This window comes from Salvelinus sp. IW2-2015, linkage group LG23 (genome assembly GCF_002910315.2).
Source record: "Salvelinus sp. IW2-2015 linkage group LG23, ASM291031v2, whole genome shotgun sequence".
NCBI lineage: Eukaryota > Metazoa > Chordata > Actinopteri > Salmoniformes > Salmonidae > Salvelinus > Salvelinus sp. IW2-2015.
Genome location: NC_036863.1, coordinates 41,564,806 through 41,585,941, shown reverse-complemented (window position 1 = coordinate 41,585,941; position 21,136 = coordinate 41,564,806). Strand labels below are relative to the sequence as shown.

Genomic DNA, 21,136 nt, shown 5'->3' with positions numbered 1-21,136 from the left:
TCTGCTAAATGACCTAGAACGTAAAGAAAGACTCTCCCATCAGATTATCTTGTGCTTGTATTTGGTAAAATAATTTCCATCCATGTCATATATGAAATTCTCTGTACATTCACATGAATCCCCAACGTCCGTCTATGTGGAGAATTGACATATAAGCTGCARCATCCAATCATCACACTCACTCAGCAGCAGAAATAGCAGCAGCGGCAGAAGCACTGCAGGACCCTCCTCTCACGTCAAATGGTCAGATGACTGCCCCCTACAGGCACAAAACTGCAGTGCACATAAAAAGAAGCATTAGGCAATGTTCAACAGGGAACTGACCACTTGCAACGCCCTGTTGACATTCATGCAGAATAGTGAGCATAGAAATACAACGCTTGGCACKGTTTGCTTGCTGTTAGTTTTCACACTGAAATGTAAGCTATTTACCATAGTAATTGGGGGTAATGAGAGTGGTACAAAATGAGGCTGTTCTAACAAATAAAGCAGACAGGGCAACTGTACAATAGCATGTTTTGGCACATAACCTGGCATTGATGATATGTTGAAATCTATCATGGTCTATCGTGAACCATGATAGTTACACACAAATGTAAAAAAATAGAGATTGATTCACTTTCACTGTAACAGAAGTAAAACAGTCCTTTTTCTAAGTAAATATATTTATAGTGGACTAGAAACAGTTCATGCATCTCATCCACAGGAAAATGAAGACATGGAGATCCTATCTCCCCGGGGTGACAGTTCTTTAAGGGGATGTTGTGATGCYGCCTGGGGTCGGAAAGTAGACTCAGTCCACTGCCTTGTGCTTGAGGTTGTTTGCTTGACGTGGGTAGGGATGTTACCCACGGCAACACATGCACCCTCTGGAGGAAATGTAAAAAGACGTCCTTGTGGTTTATCGTCATGGTATTAATATGGTGGTGATTATTATACATTTCCGGAGATGGACGGTAAAAGAAGGCAAAGTTGACCCTTCAGATCCTCTGGTTTGATTGATGACTGGTCGGTCTCTCTGGCAGCATGTTCAAGGCCCCTGGAGATTCCAGGAAAGATGACCTTGGATAGGGAATGATGTCGGGACGACAGTTATGGTGACAGAGGTTGTGTCCGGACGGAGAGTGGATGGCACGTGCTTCATTCAGAGAGAGCTGAGCTTTCGGGTTTTCTGATTCCCTGAAAGAGTAAGAGAAAGACACAGGTAGTAAGGTAGTAATGTGCAGGTATGTAGAGAAACACAACAGGTAGTAAAGGTCGTAATGAGGCAGGTATGTAGAGAAAACAAAAAACAGGTAGTAAGGTAGTAATGTGCAGGTATGTAGAGAAACACACAGGTAGTAAGGTAGTAATGTGGCAGGTATGTAGAGAAAACACACAGGTAGTAAGGTAGTAATGTGCAGGTATGTAGAGAAACACACAGGTAGTAAGGTCGTAATGTGCAGGTATGTAGAGAAACACACAGGTAGTAAGGTAGTAATGTGCAGGTATGTAGAGAAACACACAGGTAGTAAGGTAGTAATGTGCAGGTATGTAGAGAAACACACAGGTAGTAAGGTCGTAATGTGCAGGTATGTAAGAAACACACAGGTAGTAAGGTCGAATGTGCAGGTATGTAGAGAACACACAGGTAGTAAGGTCGTAATGTGCAGGTATGTAGAGAAACACACAGGTTAGTAAGGTAGTAATGTGCAGGTATGTAGAGAAACACACAGGTAGTAAGGTCGTAATGGGCAGGTATGTAGAGAAACACACAGGTAGTAAGGTGTAATGTGCAGGTATGTAGAGAAACACACAGGTTAGTAAGGTCGTAATGTGCAGGTATGTAGAGAAACACACAGGTAGTAAGGTAGTAATGTGCAGGTATGTAGAAAACACACAGGTAGTAAGGTTCGTAATGTGCAGGTATGTAGAGAAACACACAGGTAGTAAGGTCGTAATGTGCAGTATGTAGAGAAACACCACAGGTAGTAAGGTCGTAATGTGCAGGTATGTAGAGAAACACACAGGTCAGTAAGGTGTAATGTGCAGGTATGTAGAGAAACCACACAGGTAGTAAGGTCGTAAGTGCAGGTATGTAGAGAAACACACAGGTAGTAAGGTCGTAATGTGCAGGTTTGATGTTTGTGGATATGAGGACATCTTATTCATCCTTGCTAATAGCTACAAACACAAGAACAGTGATCTCTACTATTGCTCCACGGGGAGCCCCTCACCTTCCATCCTGCCTGAGTGGGCACGGCCACTCTCTCCCAGAATCCTGTGCAGGTTATCAGCTGAGACCCGACCCTCATCACAACGACTGACATTCCTCACGAGCCTGACAGAGAGAGAATCAGGAGTGCTGCTGTAGTAACGACAGCAAGCAACAGTAACAGCGGTAGTGATATTAGTAACGGGGCTTCTCACCACTTCCCTACAGTGTCCTGATCCAGCAGCTGGATGACATCGCCGCACTTAATGATGAGGTCATCTGTACTGCACACACTACTTTCCACCAGGGCCCTGTACCTCCCAGGAACCTGTGAGAGGAAAACATGTCCCATTAAGACCAGATAAACAAAAAACAGACTGACAATAGCCTCGTATTTTACATCGTGCTCTAACTMCAATGTCCAATTACGTCCACAAACTGTTTTGCAGGAACACTTGACACTACAACGCCGGGTGACGTTTAGACTGGCTCACCAGTGGAGTAGGGTCGTCCTCCTCGTCAGAGTCTGACAGGTTGGACAAGTCAGTGGTGCTCCAGTCCTCCGGACCCTCACAGATGTCCACTGAGTGGGAGGTGCCAGGCCAACCTACGTTTGACAGACAGAAGCTCTCGATTACAACCCTCCCCACAAGTCAAAGGCGTCTCTTTGCGTGCCAAACATATTCACCTAAATGTCACTTACGTTAGACACTTTCAAAACTTTCCCACTGACGACAAAAACACAATTCCACCACGACATGCTGGACTTTTCAGTGTCAAAACCTCACCGACCGGCCMCAATTGGCCAGTAGACTTGGAGTCTGCTTTGCTACTAAAGTGAGTTGGTGAGACAAAATGGCTGCTGTTTTCCACGCTTACTCACTGCGTCGATTGTTGTGCTGGGGCTGGGGGGAGAAGACCACGGGGTCTGTGAGGACGGGGCTGGTGCGGCCCGACGACTCGGCCTCCTCCGTGCTGAGGGACTGGTCTAGAGGCTTACTGTGAGGAAGGACATCAAAACAACCTGAGCAGCCAGTGATCTGCCCGGTACTCCACGGCATGCACACCGACATATGAGCCAGACTGTCCCGCGTCGCAAAGGAACGGGGCAGAAACACAACATCCACATGGTCACAAGCTTGGCCTCAGGCACTGGCTAAGTCACATCATTCTCCAGACCAACGCCAGAGAAACAAGCTTGACATTTCGGGAGTCACTAGGTTGGAGATGAGTTGAAACCAAGCTATGATTGGAATCGACCACAAGCGAATCACACGCTACGAGCGCCGTTTTCAAACATTTCCAGGAAATCCCAATGTTCTCTTTGTTCATCATGCAAATTGTAAGACATGGGGACGTGAGAGAACATGAGAGGACGTGAGAGGACATGCAAAGAGCATCACCTGTCAGTAGAGGGAGGAGACAGAGGAGTCTGCTCTGAGAGTTGAATAGGGGGAATGTCTTCTGAGAGAGGGAGAGGGGGGCAGAGGGCAGATAAAAAGGGACTTTAGACCTCCAGGTAGTTTAACCCAACTACTGGCATGCAGACAGACAAGTCACATCACACCACAATAGAGGACAAGGGGAATGAACAACACACCCAACATGGAAGCTGACAGACAAGTAGACGCAAAGTAGAAACCTTGGAGGAGCCTCTGTTGGTTGGTGAGAATTTTCCTGATCTCGGTGAGCCAGGCGATCTTGATCTGGAACGTAGGGGCCTGGGGAACAACCACGGGCATCAGTACCGTGTGTGTGTCAGCGAGTCAAATCAAACCAAACTGTATTGGCCGCGTACACATTTTGCAGATGTTATCGCAGGTGCCWCGAAATGCTTGTGTTTCTAGCTCCAACAGTGCAGTAATACCTAACAATACAAAACAATACACGCAAATCSCCAAACATAAAATAAAATAATTGAGGAATATCAGGACGAGCAATGTCAGAGTCCGGAATATCAATACACAGGATGGTGTGTATATACATCATGGACAGTGTATGAATAGAAAAGGTGGGTACRGCAGTAGTTATATAGGATGAGCCTTSACTAGAATACAGTGAGTACATATGAAGTGAGTAAGAAGACCAGACCAAGCCCACTCCATCACTTGCCAAGGCACAGACTAAACCGAGAGCACAAGATAATCAAAATCAAATGATACATAATGTGGCCCTCACCTGAACAACATACACCTCCTCTCTGCCACTGTACCAGAGCTCAAACTTCTTCACGTCGCCTTTGACATTCTCAGTGATGCCAACAGCACTCATCTGCAGACAAAACACAATTCACCACCGCAAGTGTATTGACTGTCCCTTTAATCAAAGCGACCGTGTGTCCATATGATAAGAACAGAAGTGCCGGCCGTGCCCTGCCCCCCGGCCTTACCCTCAGGCAGTGCTTGAAGCTATAGAAGGGGGTGCGGTCGTGGCCCTCCCCATGCTCCTCGCGGCGCTTGCAGAAGAGCAGAGCGTGCTCATGCAGGAAGAGATGCCTCTGCATGGGTTTGAAACGGGCCTTCATCCTCGTCGGGCCCCTCTTATGGCTGATCCACACACTGAAGGAGCCCTGCATCAGCACCCGACCCAGGTCACTCAGCTCCCCCTGGKGACACAGCCAGACACAAYACAACCCAGCATGTTGGGATATGGTAAGATATAATTATTACAAAATTCACTTTTGTAAAATATGCACATCTGTCCCTTTCTCGTGCATTCTCACTTAGTCACTCATACATTCTCTCACTCACATGCTTTACCTCATAACCTGTGATGGCGATCTGGTGCATGGAGTCGTTGACAGACTTGAGGAGATTCAGCATAGACTCTAGTGCCCCCTGCAGCTCAGAGATATAATCACTGTCTGCACTGTGCTTCAACAGTTCCTGTCGGGAAAGACAGAAGCCCGGAGGGCCCCAATGTGTTCAAATGGAATGTTAAAGCACACACGCGAACCATGTAAGTCAAGRTGTCGGCTGAGCCCAAGCCMTACCTTGAGCAGCAGCTGGTACTTGGTCAGTCTCTGGACRGGCTTTAGGAGGTACGAGTCCAACCCCAGTTTGTGCTCCAGCTTCTTCTGACACGCCTACACAGGATAGAGACGGAAAGACTGAAGAAATCCTTCAAATGTATCCAGAAGACGCAACGTTCGTCAAAACTATATAACTTTTATCAATACATGAAAGGGGATTCAAAAGTGGGAGGTAAGGGGAAGTGCATCTCTCTTCAATGAAAAAACAGTTTGGCAGTCCACTTAGCCAGAGTACCTGGAAGAAGAGGGAAGCAGAGCACTGTCTCCATAGCAACTCGGAGTGCGGTTTGTTCTGACAGTAACGCTCGTACACCTGGAACTTTTCTTTCTGAAACGACAGAGAAAATGTCAAAACCAAGCCAACTGACTGTAGAGGGTTACAGGGGGCTCTGCCTGATGACCCCATAACACATGAAGTCAGAGAGGTGTGATCAGAAGCTTGCTCACCCGTCGTAGAAAGCAGGCTCCAACCCTCTCGGGAGTCTCCAGGCACCCCTCCAAGTCCTGGAGGAAGGTCCTGTAGAGAGGAGGGGCGGATGAGGCATGACTTCAATCAATACTCTCCTCACTGTAAAAACAGAGCTTTTGCTTATCAGTGCGTGTGAAAGAGCGAGTGTTTGTGTACATCCTTGCCTGCTATGGAATTTGTAGATCTCTGGCATATTCCCAAACAGGACCTCCTTCTTGCTGCGCAGGACAGAGGGCAGTAGGTGGGAGAGGGCGGGGTTATCCATCTCTGCCCTGTAACCCTACAGAAATGAAGACTTGTTTTTTTATATATTGTACCCTTTGGGATGTTTTGTGTGTCTGTGCAACTGTTAAATGAAACACCTTACCAGCAAGACAGAGAGCAGCTCCTCTACATAGATCCTCTCTGTCTCAATAAGCTCTTTGATTATGTGTCTGAAGACACAAAGCACAGTCAGCAAGATGCACAGAGAGAGAGAGAGAGACAGAGAGGCACCAGTAAGGGAAATTCCTTTATTAAATTAAACGTAAATACATTTTCTAGGCAGATAACAGACAAAACCAGATAAATAGTTGATGGAACCAAGCTGGAATCAGACAGTACATGCAGACTGATGATGAGTGGGGTGCTGTTTCACCGTTTCAGCTGGTCTGGGCTCTCCTCTCCCTCCTGGCCGTARGAGAGAGAGTTGCGATTCTCCTCATAGTCATGCATCACCTCTATCTGGAGGGGAGAGAGAGAGAGCAGGAATGAATTTAGTCAACATGACAAGCTGAAACAATGATAAGCCACTCTGTAGGACAAAGATGATGTGGAGGCCAGATAAAACAATATGCTATCCCACACTGGAGAAAATGCAAATCGTGTTTACATGAAATGTAAAGTAGGGACATTCTATAGCCCTATTGGGACGGGGGAGGTTGGGATGGTCGGGTGATGTAATTATCCGCACGAGCACAAAACACCACATCCGTCATTTTAGTCTTGTCCGTATCGGCCATGTCAGTCATTTTTATTTGGCGGGAAGGTTATTATTCCAGCCCCCCCCCAAAAAACGACTGTCTGCGACTGTTTTTTGGCAAACTCCCCAGGTCCTCTGCTAATACTTATCCCGTGTGAATCGTCATCCCTGTTTTTTTGAGGGATAATACAGAGTTGAACAGGTGCGGCACGCAGTCTTAAAAACAAAGTGCTACGCCCGTAGCGTCCAGATGAATGATCTGTTTTGTCATATACCAACTTTCCCGCCTACTGGGCACAGACGTTAACTCAACGTCTCTTCCACTTCGGTTCAACGTACTTTCATGACAATGACGTGGATACAACGTTGATTCAACCAGCAGCCCGCTGCCTATTTCTCTTTTAAAAGATTAAGCGGATGATATTGTGCCAATGAATTGATAAATTGGCAATTGCGTCAGTTAATTGAATGTCTGCGTACAGTTCACAGTTCTTATTGAAACCATTTACCTTCTCCAAACTGAAAGCCAATGTAAGGCTATCCCTAGATAAGTTGAAATATATTCACGCCTGGAACAGCCTCCTGGCTCCCGACACGATGGTCCATTTTGAAKGAGAAAAATGATATATTTCCCGGGGCAGTTTGGTAAAACAAATCCCATCCGAATCGTCGAATGGAGAAAAAAAAAACGGGCATGCTGGTCGAAATAACCACGTAACCAAAGTCCTATATTAATACAGGTCCCGTACGTGTCATACACTTAATGAACCCTTCTGATCTTTCAGGTGTCACAACCCAACTCTCACCTTTCTAGGGCTTTTCCGAGCTGCCCTCTTGCCAGGTAAGAGGTCAAAAGAGAACCTTGAGTTGAGAACCGAGTTGAAATCTACACCTGCAGGCATGAAAATGCACAGAATGATTATTTAAAAAAAAGACTATTACTTCAAGTATGAACACTTGATCTGAGGAAGACAGGCTGCTGAATGTCCACTATCATTCTTGAAAAATCGTTTCTCACACACCTAATAATCAGAGTACGAGAACGAATTCACATTCAGCGTCCGTTAGGCCTCGGTAAGAGTTTTGTGGTTGTGTATTTATGGAAACGTACTGTGTTTGGGGGAGAAGAGAGGGGATTTGCACCGGGGAGAGTGTTCAGGCCGAGGGGCCACCAGCTGGATGGGCCGCACCTGAATGTCAGCCAGCTTCCTCAGACATGCCTGTCTGTTGTGGATCATTCTCTGCATGGCAGACAGCTTCTCAGTGGCCACCCCAATCTGAGACTGAGATAGAAAGAGAGAGAGAGAGAGAGAGAGAGAGAGAGAGAGAGAGAGAGAGAGAGAGAGAGAGAGAGAGAGAGAGATTACCGATAGAGATCGACAGGCCTATTGGATCTGCATGAGGGTGGAAAGTGCTGGCAACAGTAGGTTGTTGATAATAATACTCTACGCTTGTGGCAGAAGTAGTATCAGAGTATTTGTCATGTTTGCTGTGTTGACAGGATGTTGTCGTCGTACCAAAGAGCTTTGGGATGAAATGATACAGTGATAACGGGAGGAAATGGCACGGTATGACTTGGAGCCAGGCTGGGTGAAAAAGTGACTGATACCAAAGAACACACTATGGAACAGGGACACATACCTCTAGCTGTGGGGTCAGGATGGCCTCGAACTCCAGACTGAGGACATCAGGGCTTTGGCTCAGACACAACGGTGTCTCCTCCTGGAGTCTCTCTATATCCTGCAGCGCTCCCTGAGCTCCCTCCTTGGACTGGAACTTATCCACCAGCTGATTGGCTAAGAGGTAAGCCCCCTCGTCACACCAGCGCCGGGCCTGAGGGCGGACGTAGACACACAAACACAGACACACACACACACAGAGACGCATGGAAGCATGACACACTGACCATCACAGACATCACAGACTCTACAAGCTTTATGAGTGGATATGGGAGGATGGGGGTTACAATTGTGTGTGTGTGTGTGTGTGTGCGCTCGCATGCCTCTTCCAGACGCAGCAGCAGGTCACGTATGCGGGTGAGGGCAGCCCGTTTGGCTCGGATAGCGGTGGTCAGCACGTCACAGTGGTGCCGCAGCTCGTTGCACCGCTGGACGATCAGGGCCAGAGCGTAGTGGTGACCGGTGGCCAGCTGGTGGCCGCGCAGGATGATTATCTGGGCACGGCCCATCTCTTCCTGACAACCACCACAATCACAAAAACCCCCCAGTCAAGGATCCCCATCATAGGTGCATCTATCTGGAGCAGTTTACGTTTCTCTGTCAGAAATCTCAAGATGTACTCGATAAGGGTCAAGCGAGAGGTTCTTTTGTGTCGTGGGACCCTGACCTGTGCGCGGGTGTCCAGTGACTCCAGATCTTTTAATAGCTGTTCTGTCTGGACCACAGTCCCGCCCACTGCAGCGACCTCCTTCTCCTGACCAGACAGCCGGTCCAGGATCTCCTCCATCTGAGCAACAGCGAAAAGGAAGTTTGACCTTTGGCACTAAATGTAGGAAATAGTACAGATTGACACGTTTCACTTTTACCACTCTCAACTGTCTGTACCTCATGAAAGCTCATCTCGTATCTCATCAGCTGAAGGTACTGCTGCAGTTTCAGGTGATGCTTCTCAAAAAAGCCATCAAAAGCCATCTCCATGTCCCGTAGTTGGGCCAGAAGCCTGACCAAAACAGATGGTACACAAGCTAAAAGGTCAAACACTTAAATCTATCAAAACGATAATTCCTCCAGAACCCCATCCCATGGCAGCTACCGCAAAGACAACATGAGATAAATGAAACTACACACACCAACGGCATGTGAAGAAACACAATTGTCTGAGCCATCCTTTTTTTAACAGTGTACTCTACCTCTGCACCGTGTCCCAGTCCTGTTTGATATCTTTGTCCTCCTGACCATCAGCTTTAGCTGCCTTGGCGGCTTCCAGGTTGGAGAGCAAGTGACGGCCCTCCCGCATCACTGACCTGATRTCATCCTGCAATCGTTGCCATTCAGTTATTCACAGGACATCACAACACCATGCACTACTCCGGCCTTGCAACAACAACAAAAATGTTTGAATAATTCCAAGGTTGTCATGGGAGATGTGTCTTACTTTCAGCTGCCTGTATTTGTCAGTGTGGGATCTGAGGAGGAACTCGATGTCGTCGGCCTCATCTGGAAGCTCGGTCTCGGCGAGCTCGGTGCCGAACGACTGCAGCATCTGGGCTATCTCCTTCACGGTCACGGCAAAGCTCTCAATAGCCTACAGAGGGAGACAAATATTCACGAATGTCTGCCTTWTACCAAAAACACCAATTTGTCACGTATTCTGCCACACCGCACATCCARGCTGCTTTGCGGTGTTAATTGTCTACATGTTGTTGACGGGGTCAGTGTTCCAAAATACCRGGTCTGCCTATAAATCGATGTGTTGCTTTAGGTGACACCGCGGGACAGCATGTTTACCGTACGAAGGACCACCCAGTCACTGTGGCAGTACTCCAGAGTTCCACCAAACTCTGAGGTCAGCTGGTTCTCATCGATGTAGCGAAGCAGGTCCGTCACTGAACTGAGCATAACCACCTGTGGGAGAACGCAGAGTAGCAGACCGAGGTGTACAACACAAACCCACCATGACAACCAGAAACGATAATAATCACYCCTCACATTACAGTAATACATCTTAGAGAGAGATTGTGGGTAACACAACCTAAGAGAGTCCTTCACAGCCCCTGGTATTGTCAGACTGTTGAAACAACTAGTGTGATCGCCCGAATACTGTCCCTTAACCACTTTCTGTACTGGCAGTTGCTCAACATTTCAAACAAGCCTTGGTTTCGTCATCTCCACTTCTTACCGGCATCTTGAGCATGAAGTCCTCCTGGCTGAAGCGGAAGCCCAAGTCAGTGCCGGTGCCTGAGGGACTCTGCAGGAGGCTGGTGGGCCGTAGAACCAACACCAGGTGGAGATTCCCCGGGAAGGACATCTGCAGAAAGAAGACAGCAGGAGAAGTGAAAAACAGTTAAGTTAATTGATATCATTTAACTTCATTGCCTGTGTGGTATGACTGTTGTGTCAGCCTGCTCTGTTTTATTCCTACTTGGTTATTGCCTCACTGCCGTTCTCAAGCTGTTCTTCTTAGTTTTCATCCTACTCAGTACGTGTGGACGTTTACATTGTTGACCTTTTTAGATCATTAGATAACTCTTACATAAAGCCCTCCTCCCTATCACACTAAAAGAGTGAATACACCTAAGTCAGCATGYTGATGTTTGGTATAAATGATAACCCCTATGTTGCATGGATAGATGAATGCCGAGTTATATTTTGATATATATTTTTACACATGTTAACTACATGGCTCTGGATGAATGTAATGGGCTCTAATTTTACCAAGATGTTCTAATTCTGTCCACTGGAATTTAGGTTCCGGTTCATTTTAAAGCGTTGCAAAACAATTATGACAAGTATTGTCTCTACATGATGAATAAAATAAACTAATGATAGAGAAAGAGGAGAAATGCCGGTCAAATAGAACCCTTCTACTGTCTCTGGAATAGCAGAGAAACTCACAACATACTGCAACACCTCCAATATCCTACTGCAACGCCTCCAACATCATACTGCAACACCTCCGACATCATACTGCAACACCTCCGATATCATACTGCAACACCTCCTACATCATACTGCAACGCCCTCCAACATCATACTGGCAACGCCCTCCACATTATGCAACCTCATCAGACTGCAACACCTCCTATCATAACTGCAACACCTCCATCATCATACTGCAACACCTCAACATCATAACTGCAACACCTCCCATCATCATTACTGCAACACCTCTCCAACATTCATACTGCAACACCTCAACATCACTACCCTCTGCAACCCCATCCAACACATCATACTGCACCACCTCCAACATTCATACTGCAACAATCCAACATCATACTGCAACACCTCCAACATCATACTGCAACGCCCTCCGACATCATACTGCAATGCCCTCCAACATCATACTGCAACGCCTCCGGCATCATACTGCAACGCCTCCAACATCATACTGCAACGCCTCCAACATCATACTGCAACACCTCCGACATCATACTGCAACGCCTCCGACATCATACTGCAACACCTCCGATATCATACTGCAACGCCTCCGACATCATACTGCAATGCCTCCAACATCATACTGCAACGCCTCCGACATCATACCGCAACGCCTCCGACATCATACTGCAACGCCCTCCGACATCATACTGCAACGCCCTCTGACATCATACTGCAACACCTCCAACATCATAATGCAAAGCATCCGATATCATACTGCAACACCTCCAACATCATACTGCAACATCTCCAACATCATACTGCAACACCTCCAACATCATACTGCAACACCTCCAACATCATACTGCAACACCTCCAACATCATACTGCAACTAGAGGTCGCCCGATTAATCGGAATGGCCRATTAATTAGGGCCGATTTCAAGTTTTCATAACAATCGGAAATCGGTCATTTTGGACGCCGATTTAGCCGATTTTTAAAATGTATTTTTAAATGCAATTTTTTACACCTTTATTTAACTAGGCAAGTCAGTTAAGAACACATTCTTAATTTCAATGACGGCCTAGGAACGGTGGGTTAACTGCCTTGTTCAGGGGCAGAACGACAGATTTTTACTTTGTCAGCTCAGGGATTCAATCTTGCAACCTTACGGTTAACTAGTCCAACGCTCTAACCACCTGCCTCACGAGGAGCCCGCCTGTTATGCGAATGCAGTAAGAAGCCAAGGTAAGTTGCTAACTAGCATTAAACTTATCTTATAAAAAACAATCAATCAATCATAATCACTAGTTATAACTACACATGGTTAATGATATTACTAGTTTATCTAGCGTGTCCTGCGTTGCATATAATCGATGCAGTGTGCATTTGCGAAAAAGGACTGTCGTTGCTCCAACGTGAACCTAACCATAAACATMAATGCCTTTCTTAAAATCAATACACAGAAGTATATATTTTTAAACCTGCATATTTAGCAAAAAAAATCCAGGTTAGCAGGCAATATTAACCAGGTGAAATTGTGTCACTTCTCTTGCGTTCATTGCATGCAGAGTCAGAGTATATGCAACAGTTTGGGCCGCCTGGCTCATTGCGAACTAATTTGCTAGAATTTAACATAATTATGACATAATATTGAAGGTTGTGCAATGTAACAGGAATATTTAGACTTATGGATGCCGCCCGTTAGATAAAATACGGAACGGTTCCGTATTTCTTGTTTTTTTATTTTTATTTTTTATTTTATCCCATTTCTCCCCAATTTTCGTGGTATCCAATCGCTAGTAATTACTATCTTGTCTCATCGCTACAACTCCCGTACGGGCTCGGGAGAGACGAAGGTCGAAAGCCATGCGTCTCCGAAGCACAACCCAACCAAGCCGCACTGCTTCTTAACAAGCGCGCCTCCAACCCGGAAGCCAGCCGCACCAATGTGTCGGAGGAAACACTGTGTACCTGGCCCCCTTGGTTAGCACGCACTGCGCCCGGCCCGCCACAGAGTCGCTGGAGCGCGATGAGACAAGGATATCCCTACCGGCCAAACCCTCCCTAACCCGGACACACTATGCCAATTGTGCGTCGCCCACGGACCTCCCGGTCGCGGCCGGCTGCGACAGAGCCTGGGCGCGAACCCAGAGACTCTTGGTGGCGCAGCTAGCACTGTCGCATGCAGTTCCTAGACCACTGCACCACCCGGGAGGCCCTCGGTTCCGTATTTCACTGAAAAATAAATGTTTTGTTGCGCGAGTAGATAGTTCGACCATATTAATGACCTAAGGCTCGTATTTCTGTGTGTTATTATGTTATAATTAAGTCTATGATTTGATAGAGCAGTCTGACTGAGCGATGGCTAGGCACCAGCAGGCTCGTAAGCATCATTTCAAACAGCACACTCGTGCGTTTTGCCAGCAGCTTTCGCAATGCTCAAACCATTGCGCTTTTATGACTTCAAAGCCTATCAACTCCTGAGATTAGGCTGGTTGTTGTAACTGATGTGAAATGGCTAGCTAGTTAGCGGGTGCGCGCTAATAGCGTTTCAAACGTCACTCGCTCTGAGACTTGGCGTGTTGTTCCCTTGCTCTGCATGGGTAATCGCGCTTCGTGGGTGGCTGTTGTCGATGTGTTTTCTGGTTTCGAGCCCAGGAAGGAGCGAGGACAGGGACGGAGGCTATACTGTTACACTGGCAATACTAAAGTGCCTATAAGAACATCCAATAGTCAAAGGTATATGAAATACAAATCGTATAGAGAGAAATAGTCCTATAATTCCTATAATAACTACAACCTAAAACTTCTTACCTGGGAATATTGAAGACTCATGTTAAAAGGAACCACCAGCTTTCATATGTTCTCATGTTCTGAGCAAGGAACTTAAACCTTAGCTTTCTTACATGGCACATATTGCACTTTTTCTTTCTTCTCCAACACTTTGTTTTTGCATTATTTAAACCAAATTGAACATGTTTCATTATTTATGAGGCTAAATTGATTTTATTGATGTATTATTTTAAGTTAAAATAAGTGTTCATTCAGTATTGTTGTAATTGTCATTATTACAAATAAATAAATCGGACGATTAATCGGTATCGGCTTTTTTTGGTCCTCCAATAATCAGTATCGGCATTGAAAAATCATAATCGGTCGACCTCTAACTGCAACACCTCCAACATCATACTGCAACACCTCCGACATCATACTGCAACACCTCCAACATCATACTGCAACACCTCCAACATCATACTGCAACACGCTCCACATCATACTGCAACACCTCCAACATCATACTGCAACAGCAGTGGAGGACCTTAGACTCTTATAACATCCTTGTGACCAACTAGCTGTTGTTCTATGTCAGACTCTTCAGATGTGTGAGGCAAATGCACCTCAGGCTCAGCACTAAAAGTGAATAAGACTTCAGTAATGGAACTTTACATAGGCCAATTGGAGATGTACTTCCATGTACAGGCCACTGTGATCCAAGGGGCAGCTTTGAGCAGCAGCGTGAATGCAAATAGATATAAGGCAAAGTCAATCTGAATGTCTGCAGGACAGGTGATCAATGAAACACACCAGGCGACACCAAGCTCATCAGCTTTCCCTCACACTCAGTCAATCCTGGTGGAGACATGCTGAAGATTAGTTTGACCACTGCAGCACAGATCAGAAACGTGCATATCAACAGTTTTTTGGCCTATTACACATCTCAAATAGACCCGCTATACCATCACATAATGCATGTATTATGAGATAGTTTTTTGGTATAATTCAGCTCTAACAAAACTACTGTCTCCATCGTTTCCGACCACACTGCTGTGTCAGTGAAACACCTTGTTAACAGTACATCAAAATAAAAATAAATGATTTCAGCTTTATTTAACCAGGTAGGCCAGTTGAGAACAAGTTCTCATTTACAACTGCGACTTGGCCAAGATAAAGCAAAGCAGTGCGACACAAACAACAACACAGAGTTACACATGGAATAAACAAACGTACAGTCAATAACACAATAGAAAWGTCTATATACAGTGTGTGCAAATGAGGTAAGATTAGGGWGGTAAGGCAATACATAGGCCATAGTGGCGAAATAATTACAATTTAGCAATTAAACACTGGAGTGATAGATGTGCAGAAGATGAATGTGCAAGTAGAGATACTGGGGTGCAAAGGAGCAACAACAAAAAAGAACAATATGGGGATGAGGTAGTTGGGTGGGCTATTTACAGATGGGCTATGTACAGGTGCAATAATCTGTAAACTGCTCTGACAGCTGGTGCTTAAAGTTAGTGAGGGAGATATGCGTCTCCAGCTTCAGTGATTTTTGCAATTCGTTCCAGTCATTGGCAGCAGAGAACTGGAAGGAAAGGCGGCCAAAGTAAGAATTGGCTGTGGTGCCTGTGGTGCCCTGTGGTGAACTACAGAGCAAATATAGTACAATAGGCTATATCAGTTATTAGCTAACTGTATATGAATGATGCAGACTGATACATACAGATAGCTGTAGAAATGCAACTAGGCAACTGCAATAATATTTTAAGGTCATACAATATTCATTAACTCTCTATCGATAAAGATAACACTGATGATAATAGCCTCCCACAACAAACACTAGGTTATATCACTCTTCAATGCCTAAAGACCTGTTTCAACTAATGTTACTGTTGTTATCCCGCAAGACTTATCATACACTCCATTTTGTCATTGGCATGTCCTGTCCGACCCCCCCCCCCATCTCCAAACACATGTATAGACGTACAACTATGTAAACTATTTTTGAAATTCACGCTTACAAGAACAGACAGAAACTCAAGTGTTATCTGACATTTGTATATGCCTTAAGTCGCATGCGATTTCTAGCTGATGCCGCAGTAGGGCACATCCCGGCCAAGCAGTGTTCGCCTCGCTATGCTGCAATAGACAGATCCTGATCCTAATTTCGGGAAACATCAAAGAAATACTTATATCGTAAACACCTTACCGCGGCCCTCCGCAAACGGGGCAGTCCCCTAAAAGGATTGGCCTCCGCCATGGTTTTAGGTTGGCCTTTCTAGGGGATATCTCCCTATTTTTAGGGGATATCGCGCCGCCTCACAACTTCCCTCCCTCCATCAGTACTGCGCGGGACTCTCGGCAGTAGTGAGCAGCCGCAGCATCGCATTGCAGTGGCCGGGTGGGTAGCCGGTAGTGATACGAACGAACGGCTCTTTTTGAACGGCTGTTTTTGGTGAACGTTGGGAATCGAATTGCATCTGTGAAAAATACGTTCATTTGGCTCCCTTATTTGCATACTGTTACTGTTGCTTTTTCAGCTCCAGACGTCGATTATCTGAAGATGGTAATTCCTCAGTGCAGGAACCATATAGTGAGGAGAGAGCCTCATTCTGATCAACGCTCATTTTTCCATTGCATTATATTTGTTCATATATTTGGTCTGGTAAAAATATAGTTGAACTCACATAACACGATCTGGCCTAATGATAGGCAACGTTGTAGGCATTACATTAGAGATTGGCCATTTTTTTTATGGTTTAAGGTCACTTTGTAAGCACTACTGAAYGAAGAGCCGTTTGGTAGCCAAAAGAACGGCTCTTTTTAGGTGAAAGGAGCCAAATGATCCGGTTCACCGAAAAGACTCGGAATAGCCATCACTCGTAACAGGCAGCGCTGTCTGTCTGCAACACCTTGAACGCACTTGCGTCCACTCAGAATAGGGAGGTGTCAGTGTCACTGTCACGCGCATTTCACGTCAACTGCAAAATCAAATTCATGTAAATAATATGAATGATTTTCCTATGCCATGCTGTGTGTGAGCAATCTTTTCTATAGGACTGTGTGTGTGTGTGTGTGTGTGCGTGCGCGAGAGAGAGAGAGAGATTTTGATTTGATTAGGATCTCTTTTAGTCTTCATTTGGACTACTCTTCCAAGAGTCCTTAAACATTAAAATACAATTTATAATACAATCACATTTTCACGTATAACAGACTGACATATTGACCAGATAAATATTCTAACAGTCTAAAAGATAGAGTGATTATTCCTCTACCATAGTCCAGCACAACTTTCCTATGTATTATATTTAAACGGTTTTAAAGTATTGTTTGAATTTATATATTGAAAGGTTTCTGGTTTGCTCAGATAAATTATTACATTTCTTTATTGCTCTAAATCGAAATGTTCTTGTGCCTATTTCTCTTTTCTGTCTGGACAACACAAAGATGGTGGACAATCTATTCCTAGTATTTACTGAATGTCTGTCTCTTACCAACTGAATTTTGTTTTATATATTTTATTTATTTCACCTTTATTTAACCAGGTAGGCAAGTTGAGAACAAGTTCTCATTTACAATTGCGACCTGGCCAAGATAAAGCAAAGCAGTTTGACACATACAACAACACAGAGTTACACATGGAGTAAAACAAACATACAGTCAATGATACAGTAGAAAAAAATAAGTGTATACAATGTGAGCAAATGAGGTGAGATAAGGGAGGTAAAGGCAAAAAAAGGCCATGGTGGTGAAGTAAATACAATATTGCAAGTAAAACACTGGAATATTAGATTTGCAGTGGAAGAATGTGCAAAGTAAAGATAGAAATAATGGGGTGCAAAGGAGCAAAATAAATAAATATATAAATACAGTAGGGGGAGAGGTAGTTGTTTGGGCTAAATTATAGATGGGCTTTGTACAGGTGCAGTAATCTGTGAGCTGCTCTGACAGCTGGTACTTAAAGCTAGTGAGGGAGATAAGTATTTCCAGTTTCAGAAAAAAACTTTGGAGTACTTTAAATGAAATTATGGGCAGAAAGACAAATTTCTTTCATCGAATCAGATGGCTTATTTATCACAAAACCATTTGATGTTGCCAATTATTTGTATGATTATTTAATTGGCAAAGTGGACAAACTTAGGCAGGAAATGCCAATAACAAACAGTGAGCAATTGTATTCATGCATTGTATTCATGCATTTCCTTAATGGATGCTTCTCTAATGTCAGAAATGTATTGTTGTGTACCGCAGGGCAGCTCTCTAGGCCCTCTACTCTTTTCTATTTTTACCAATGACCTGCCACTGGCATTAAACCAAGCATGTGTGTCCATGTATGCTGATGATTCAACCATATTCGCATCAGCAACCACAGCTAATGAAGTCACTGAAACCCTTCACAAAGAGTTCCAGTTTGTTTTGGAATGGGTGGCAAGTAATAAACTGGTCCTGAACATTTCTAAAACTAGGAGCATTCCTTAAGTTCTAGACCTCGGCTGAATATGGTAATGATTGGTGTGACTGTTGAACAAGTTGAGGAGACTAAATTACTTGGCGTTACCATAGATTGTAAACTGTCATGGTCAAAACATATAGATTCAATAGTTGTAAAGATGGGGAGAGGTCTGGCYGTAATAAAGAGATGCTCTGCTTTTTTTTGACACCACGCTCCAAAAAGCAGGTTCTGCAGGCTCTAGTTTAGTCTAATCTTGATTATTGTCCAGTCGTGTGGTCTGGTGCTGCAAGGAAAGACCGGGTTAAGCTGCAGATGGCCCAGAACAGAGCGGCACGTCTTGCTCTTCATTGTAATCAGAGGGCTGATATAAATGCTATGCATGCCAGTCTCTCTTGGCTAAGAGTTGAGAAGAGACTGACTGCATCACTTCTTGTTTTTATAGGAAACATTAGTGTTGAAAATCCCAAATTGTTTGCATAGTCAACTTACACACAGCTCTGACACACACTTACCCCACCAGACAGGCCACCAGGGGTCTTTTCACAGTCCCCAAATCCAGATCAAATTYAAGAAGGCGTATAGTGCTATATAGAGCCCTTATTGCATGAAACTTCCGTCTCATATTGCTCAAACAAACAGCAAACCTGGTTTAAAAAACAGATAAAGCAACACCTCACAGCACAACGCCTCTCCCCTATTTGACCTAGATAGTTTGTGTGTATGCATTGAAATGTCAGCTAAGCGTGGCTTTACATTTTTTTTATGTAGTTCTGTCCTTGTTCTTGTCTATTGATGTTCTGTGTTATGTCATTCTGTATTATGGTTCATGTTTTGTGTGGACCCCAGGAAGTGTAGCTGCTGCTTTTGCAACAGCTAATGGGGATCCTAATAAAATATTAAAATACCAAATAGAATCAAATCACACATTGACCTACACATTGTAAACCTTTGGGTCCTTTTGTCCCTGCTGAGCCAAACAACTCAACTTTTCACCTAAACTCATCTCTGACCAGACTCCTGACAAGTTCCTATTCAATCAAAACCTGTAGGCCTAGGCAGAGTTCCTGGATAACTCTGTAATTTCGTTCTTCAGTATTTTTGCTTACTAACCGTCGCTCGTACAACACCATCACTATCCGTTCACATTTTACAACCTCATAATACCAATGTCCTGATCGATAGATGGATTACTGAATGCAGTGCTGGTATTATTAAAGTTTTGGGGAAAGTAAAGAAGCCGATTTAGCCTGTGGTGACTTTGTCAAGTGGAAAAAGACCGATGCTTCGCTAACCAAACCGCATGTAGCTGAGATTTAGCACCACGGATAACAGTGGAATCCCATCGGTCTGACGCACATGACATTGGACAGTGATCTGATCTCTCATATGGTGCTTGGATCAGAAGCAATATTGTTCGGCCAGTAGGGGGCACTATACCTCACATAATAAAATAGCTATTCTAGAGTGCTGCCAGACTATACCACACAGTAAGTACTCTGTCATAATACAACAGAAAAATTCAAAAAATATAGCTAGCCAAGGAATTGTTAGCTGTGAGTTTGAGTCTACTATATCTCAGCAATTGTGTGAATTGTTGCACCCACAAATGTACCCTATGTCCATAAGGTAACAATAGTAGTCTACATTAATCTCAGGTGGAACTAGCATTACTCTATATTTTACTCTCTAATACTGATATACACATTTACCCTTGGGAATTCAGTAGTCTTTTGAAGTACTACATTTAGTAGTATTTAGTGTCATCCTTTCTAAGGATATGCTTGCTCGCTATGCTAAGCCAATGACCATATTTAGAATGCAGGTTGCCAGGTTCCTGACWCTGTCGACCCAAACATCTGTTAGAAGCTGTCCTCCTGGCTGGCACAGTACCACACAGAAATAAATAAATGTTACATGCCTGATCAGGACTCATGCGTTCTGGAAACAAGGTTTGCCAGTCCTAATGTGTCTTCAAATAAAATACAAATGTATTGGTTGTGTACACGTATTTTGCCGATGTTATTGTAGGTGCAGCGAAATGCTTCTGTTCCTACTGTAGCTCCAACAGTGCCTAACAATACAAAACAATACACGCAAATCCAGAAAAAAAAGTAATTAGGAAATATAGAAATATCAGAACTAGCAATTTCAGAACCCAGAACATAAATACACAGTATATGTACAGTATATGATTGTGTGTATAGAGATTATGGACAGTATATGAATAGAAAAGGTGTGTACAGCAGTAGTTATATACAGTACATTCTGAAAGTATTCAGACCCCTTGTCTTTTTCCCCATTTTGTTACGTTACAGCCTTATTCTAAAATGGATTAAATACATTTWWAAAAATCATCTGGCCTCCAGAATGGAGCAGCGGTCTAAGGCACTGCGAGGTGTTACTACAGACACGGGTTCATTACGAACGGCGCACAATTGGCCCAGCATCGTCCGGGTTAGGGGAGGGTTTGACCGGTGGGGCTTTACTTGGCCCGTCGCGCTCTGGCGACTCCTTGTGGCGGGCCGGCTGCCTGCGGGCTGACACCGGTCACCAGTTCAACAGTGTTTCCTCCGACACATTGGTGYRGCTGGTTTCCAGGTTAAGTAGCCGGGTGTTAAGGAGCGCGGTTAGGCAGGTCATATTTCGGAAGTCGCATTACTCCAACTTTGCCTCTTCTGAGCCTGT

General features: G+C 44.6%; 1 protein-coding gene across 1 annotated transcript; it reads right to left on the bottom strand.

The window, feature by feature from the left end:
- Positions 1-39: 39 nt before the first annotated feature.
- On the bottom strand, positions 40-16,346 carry LOC111951173 (proto-oncogene DBL). The gene is made up of 27 exons (XM_070434640.1): positions 16,208-16,346; positions 10,514-10,642; positions 10,123-10,239; positions 9,770-9,919; positions 9,525-9,649; positions 9,220-9,334; positions 9,002-9,121; positions 8,658-8,849; positions 8,297-8,488; positions 7,767-7,938; positions 7,462-7,547; positions 6,332-6,417; positions 6,062-6,128; positions 5,859-5,974; positions 5,673-5,742; positions 5,461-5,553; positions 5,187-5,279; positions 4,954-5,079; positions 4,584-4,799; positions 4,373-4,465; positions 3,837-3,915; positions 3,598-3,658; positions 3,078-3,277; positions 2,689-2,801; positions 2,410-2,522; positions 2,217-2,320; positions 40-1,179 (listed from the first exon to the last, which is right to left on the bottom strand). The coding sequence occupies exons 1-27, from the start codon at positions 16,256-16,258 to the stop codon at positions 1,145-1,147; spliced, it is 3,114 nt and encodes a 1,037-aa protein (XP_070290741.1). The 5' UTR covers positions 16,259-16,346; the 3' UTR covers positions 40-1,144.
- Between the last annotated feature and the right edge of the window lie 4,790 nt (positions 16,347-21,136).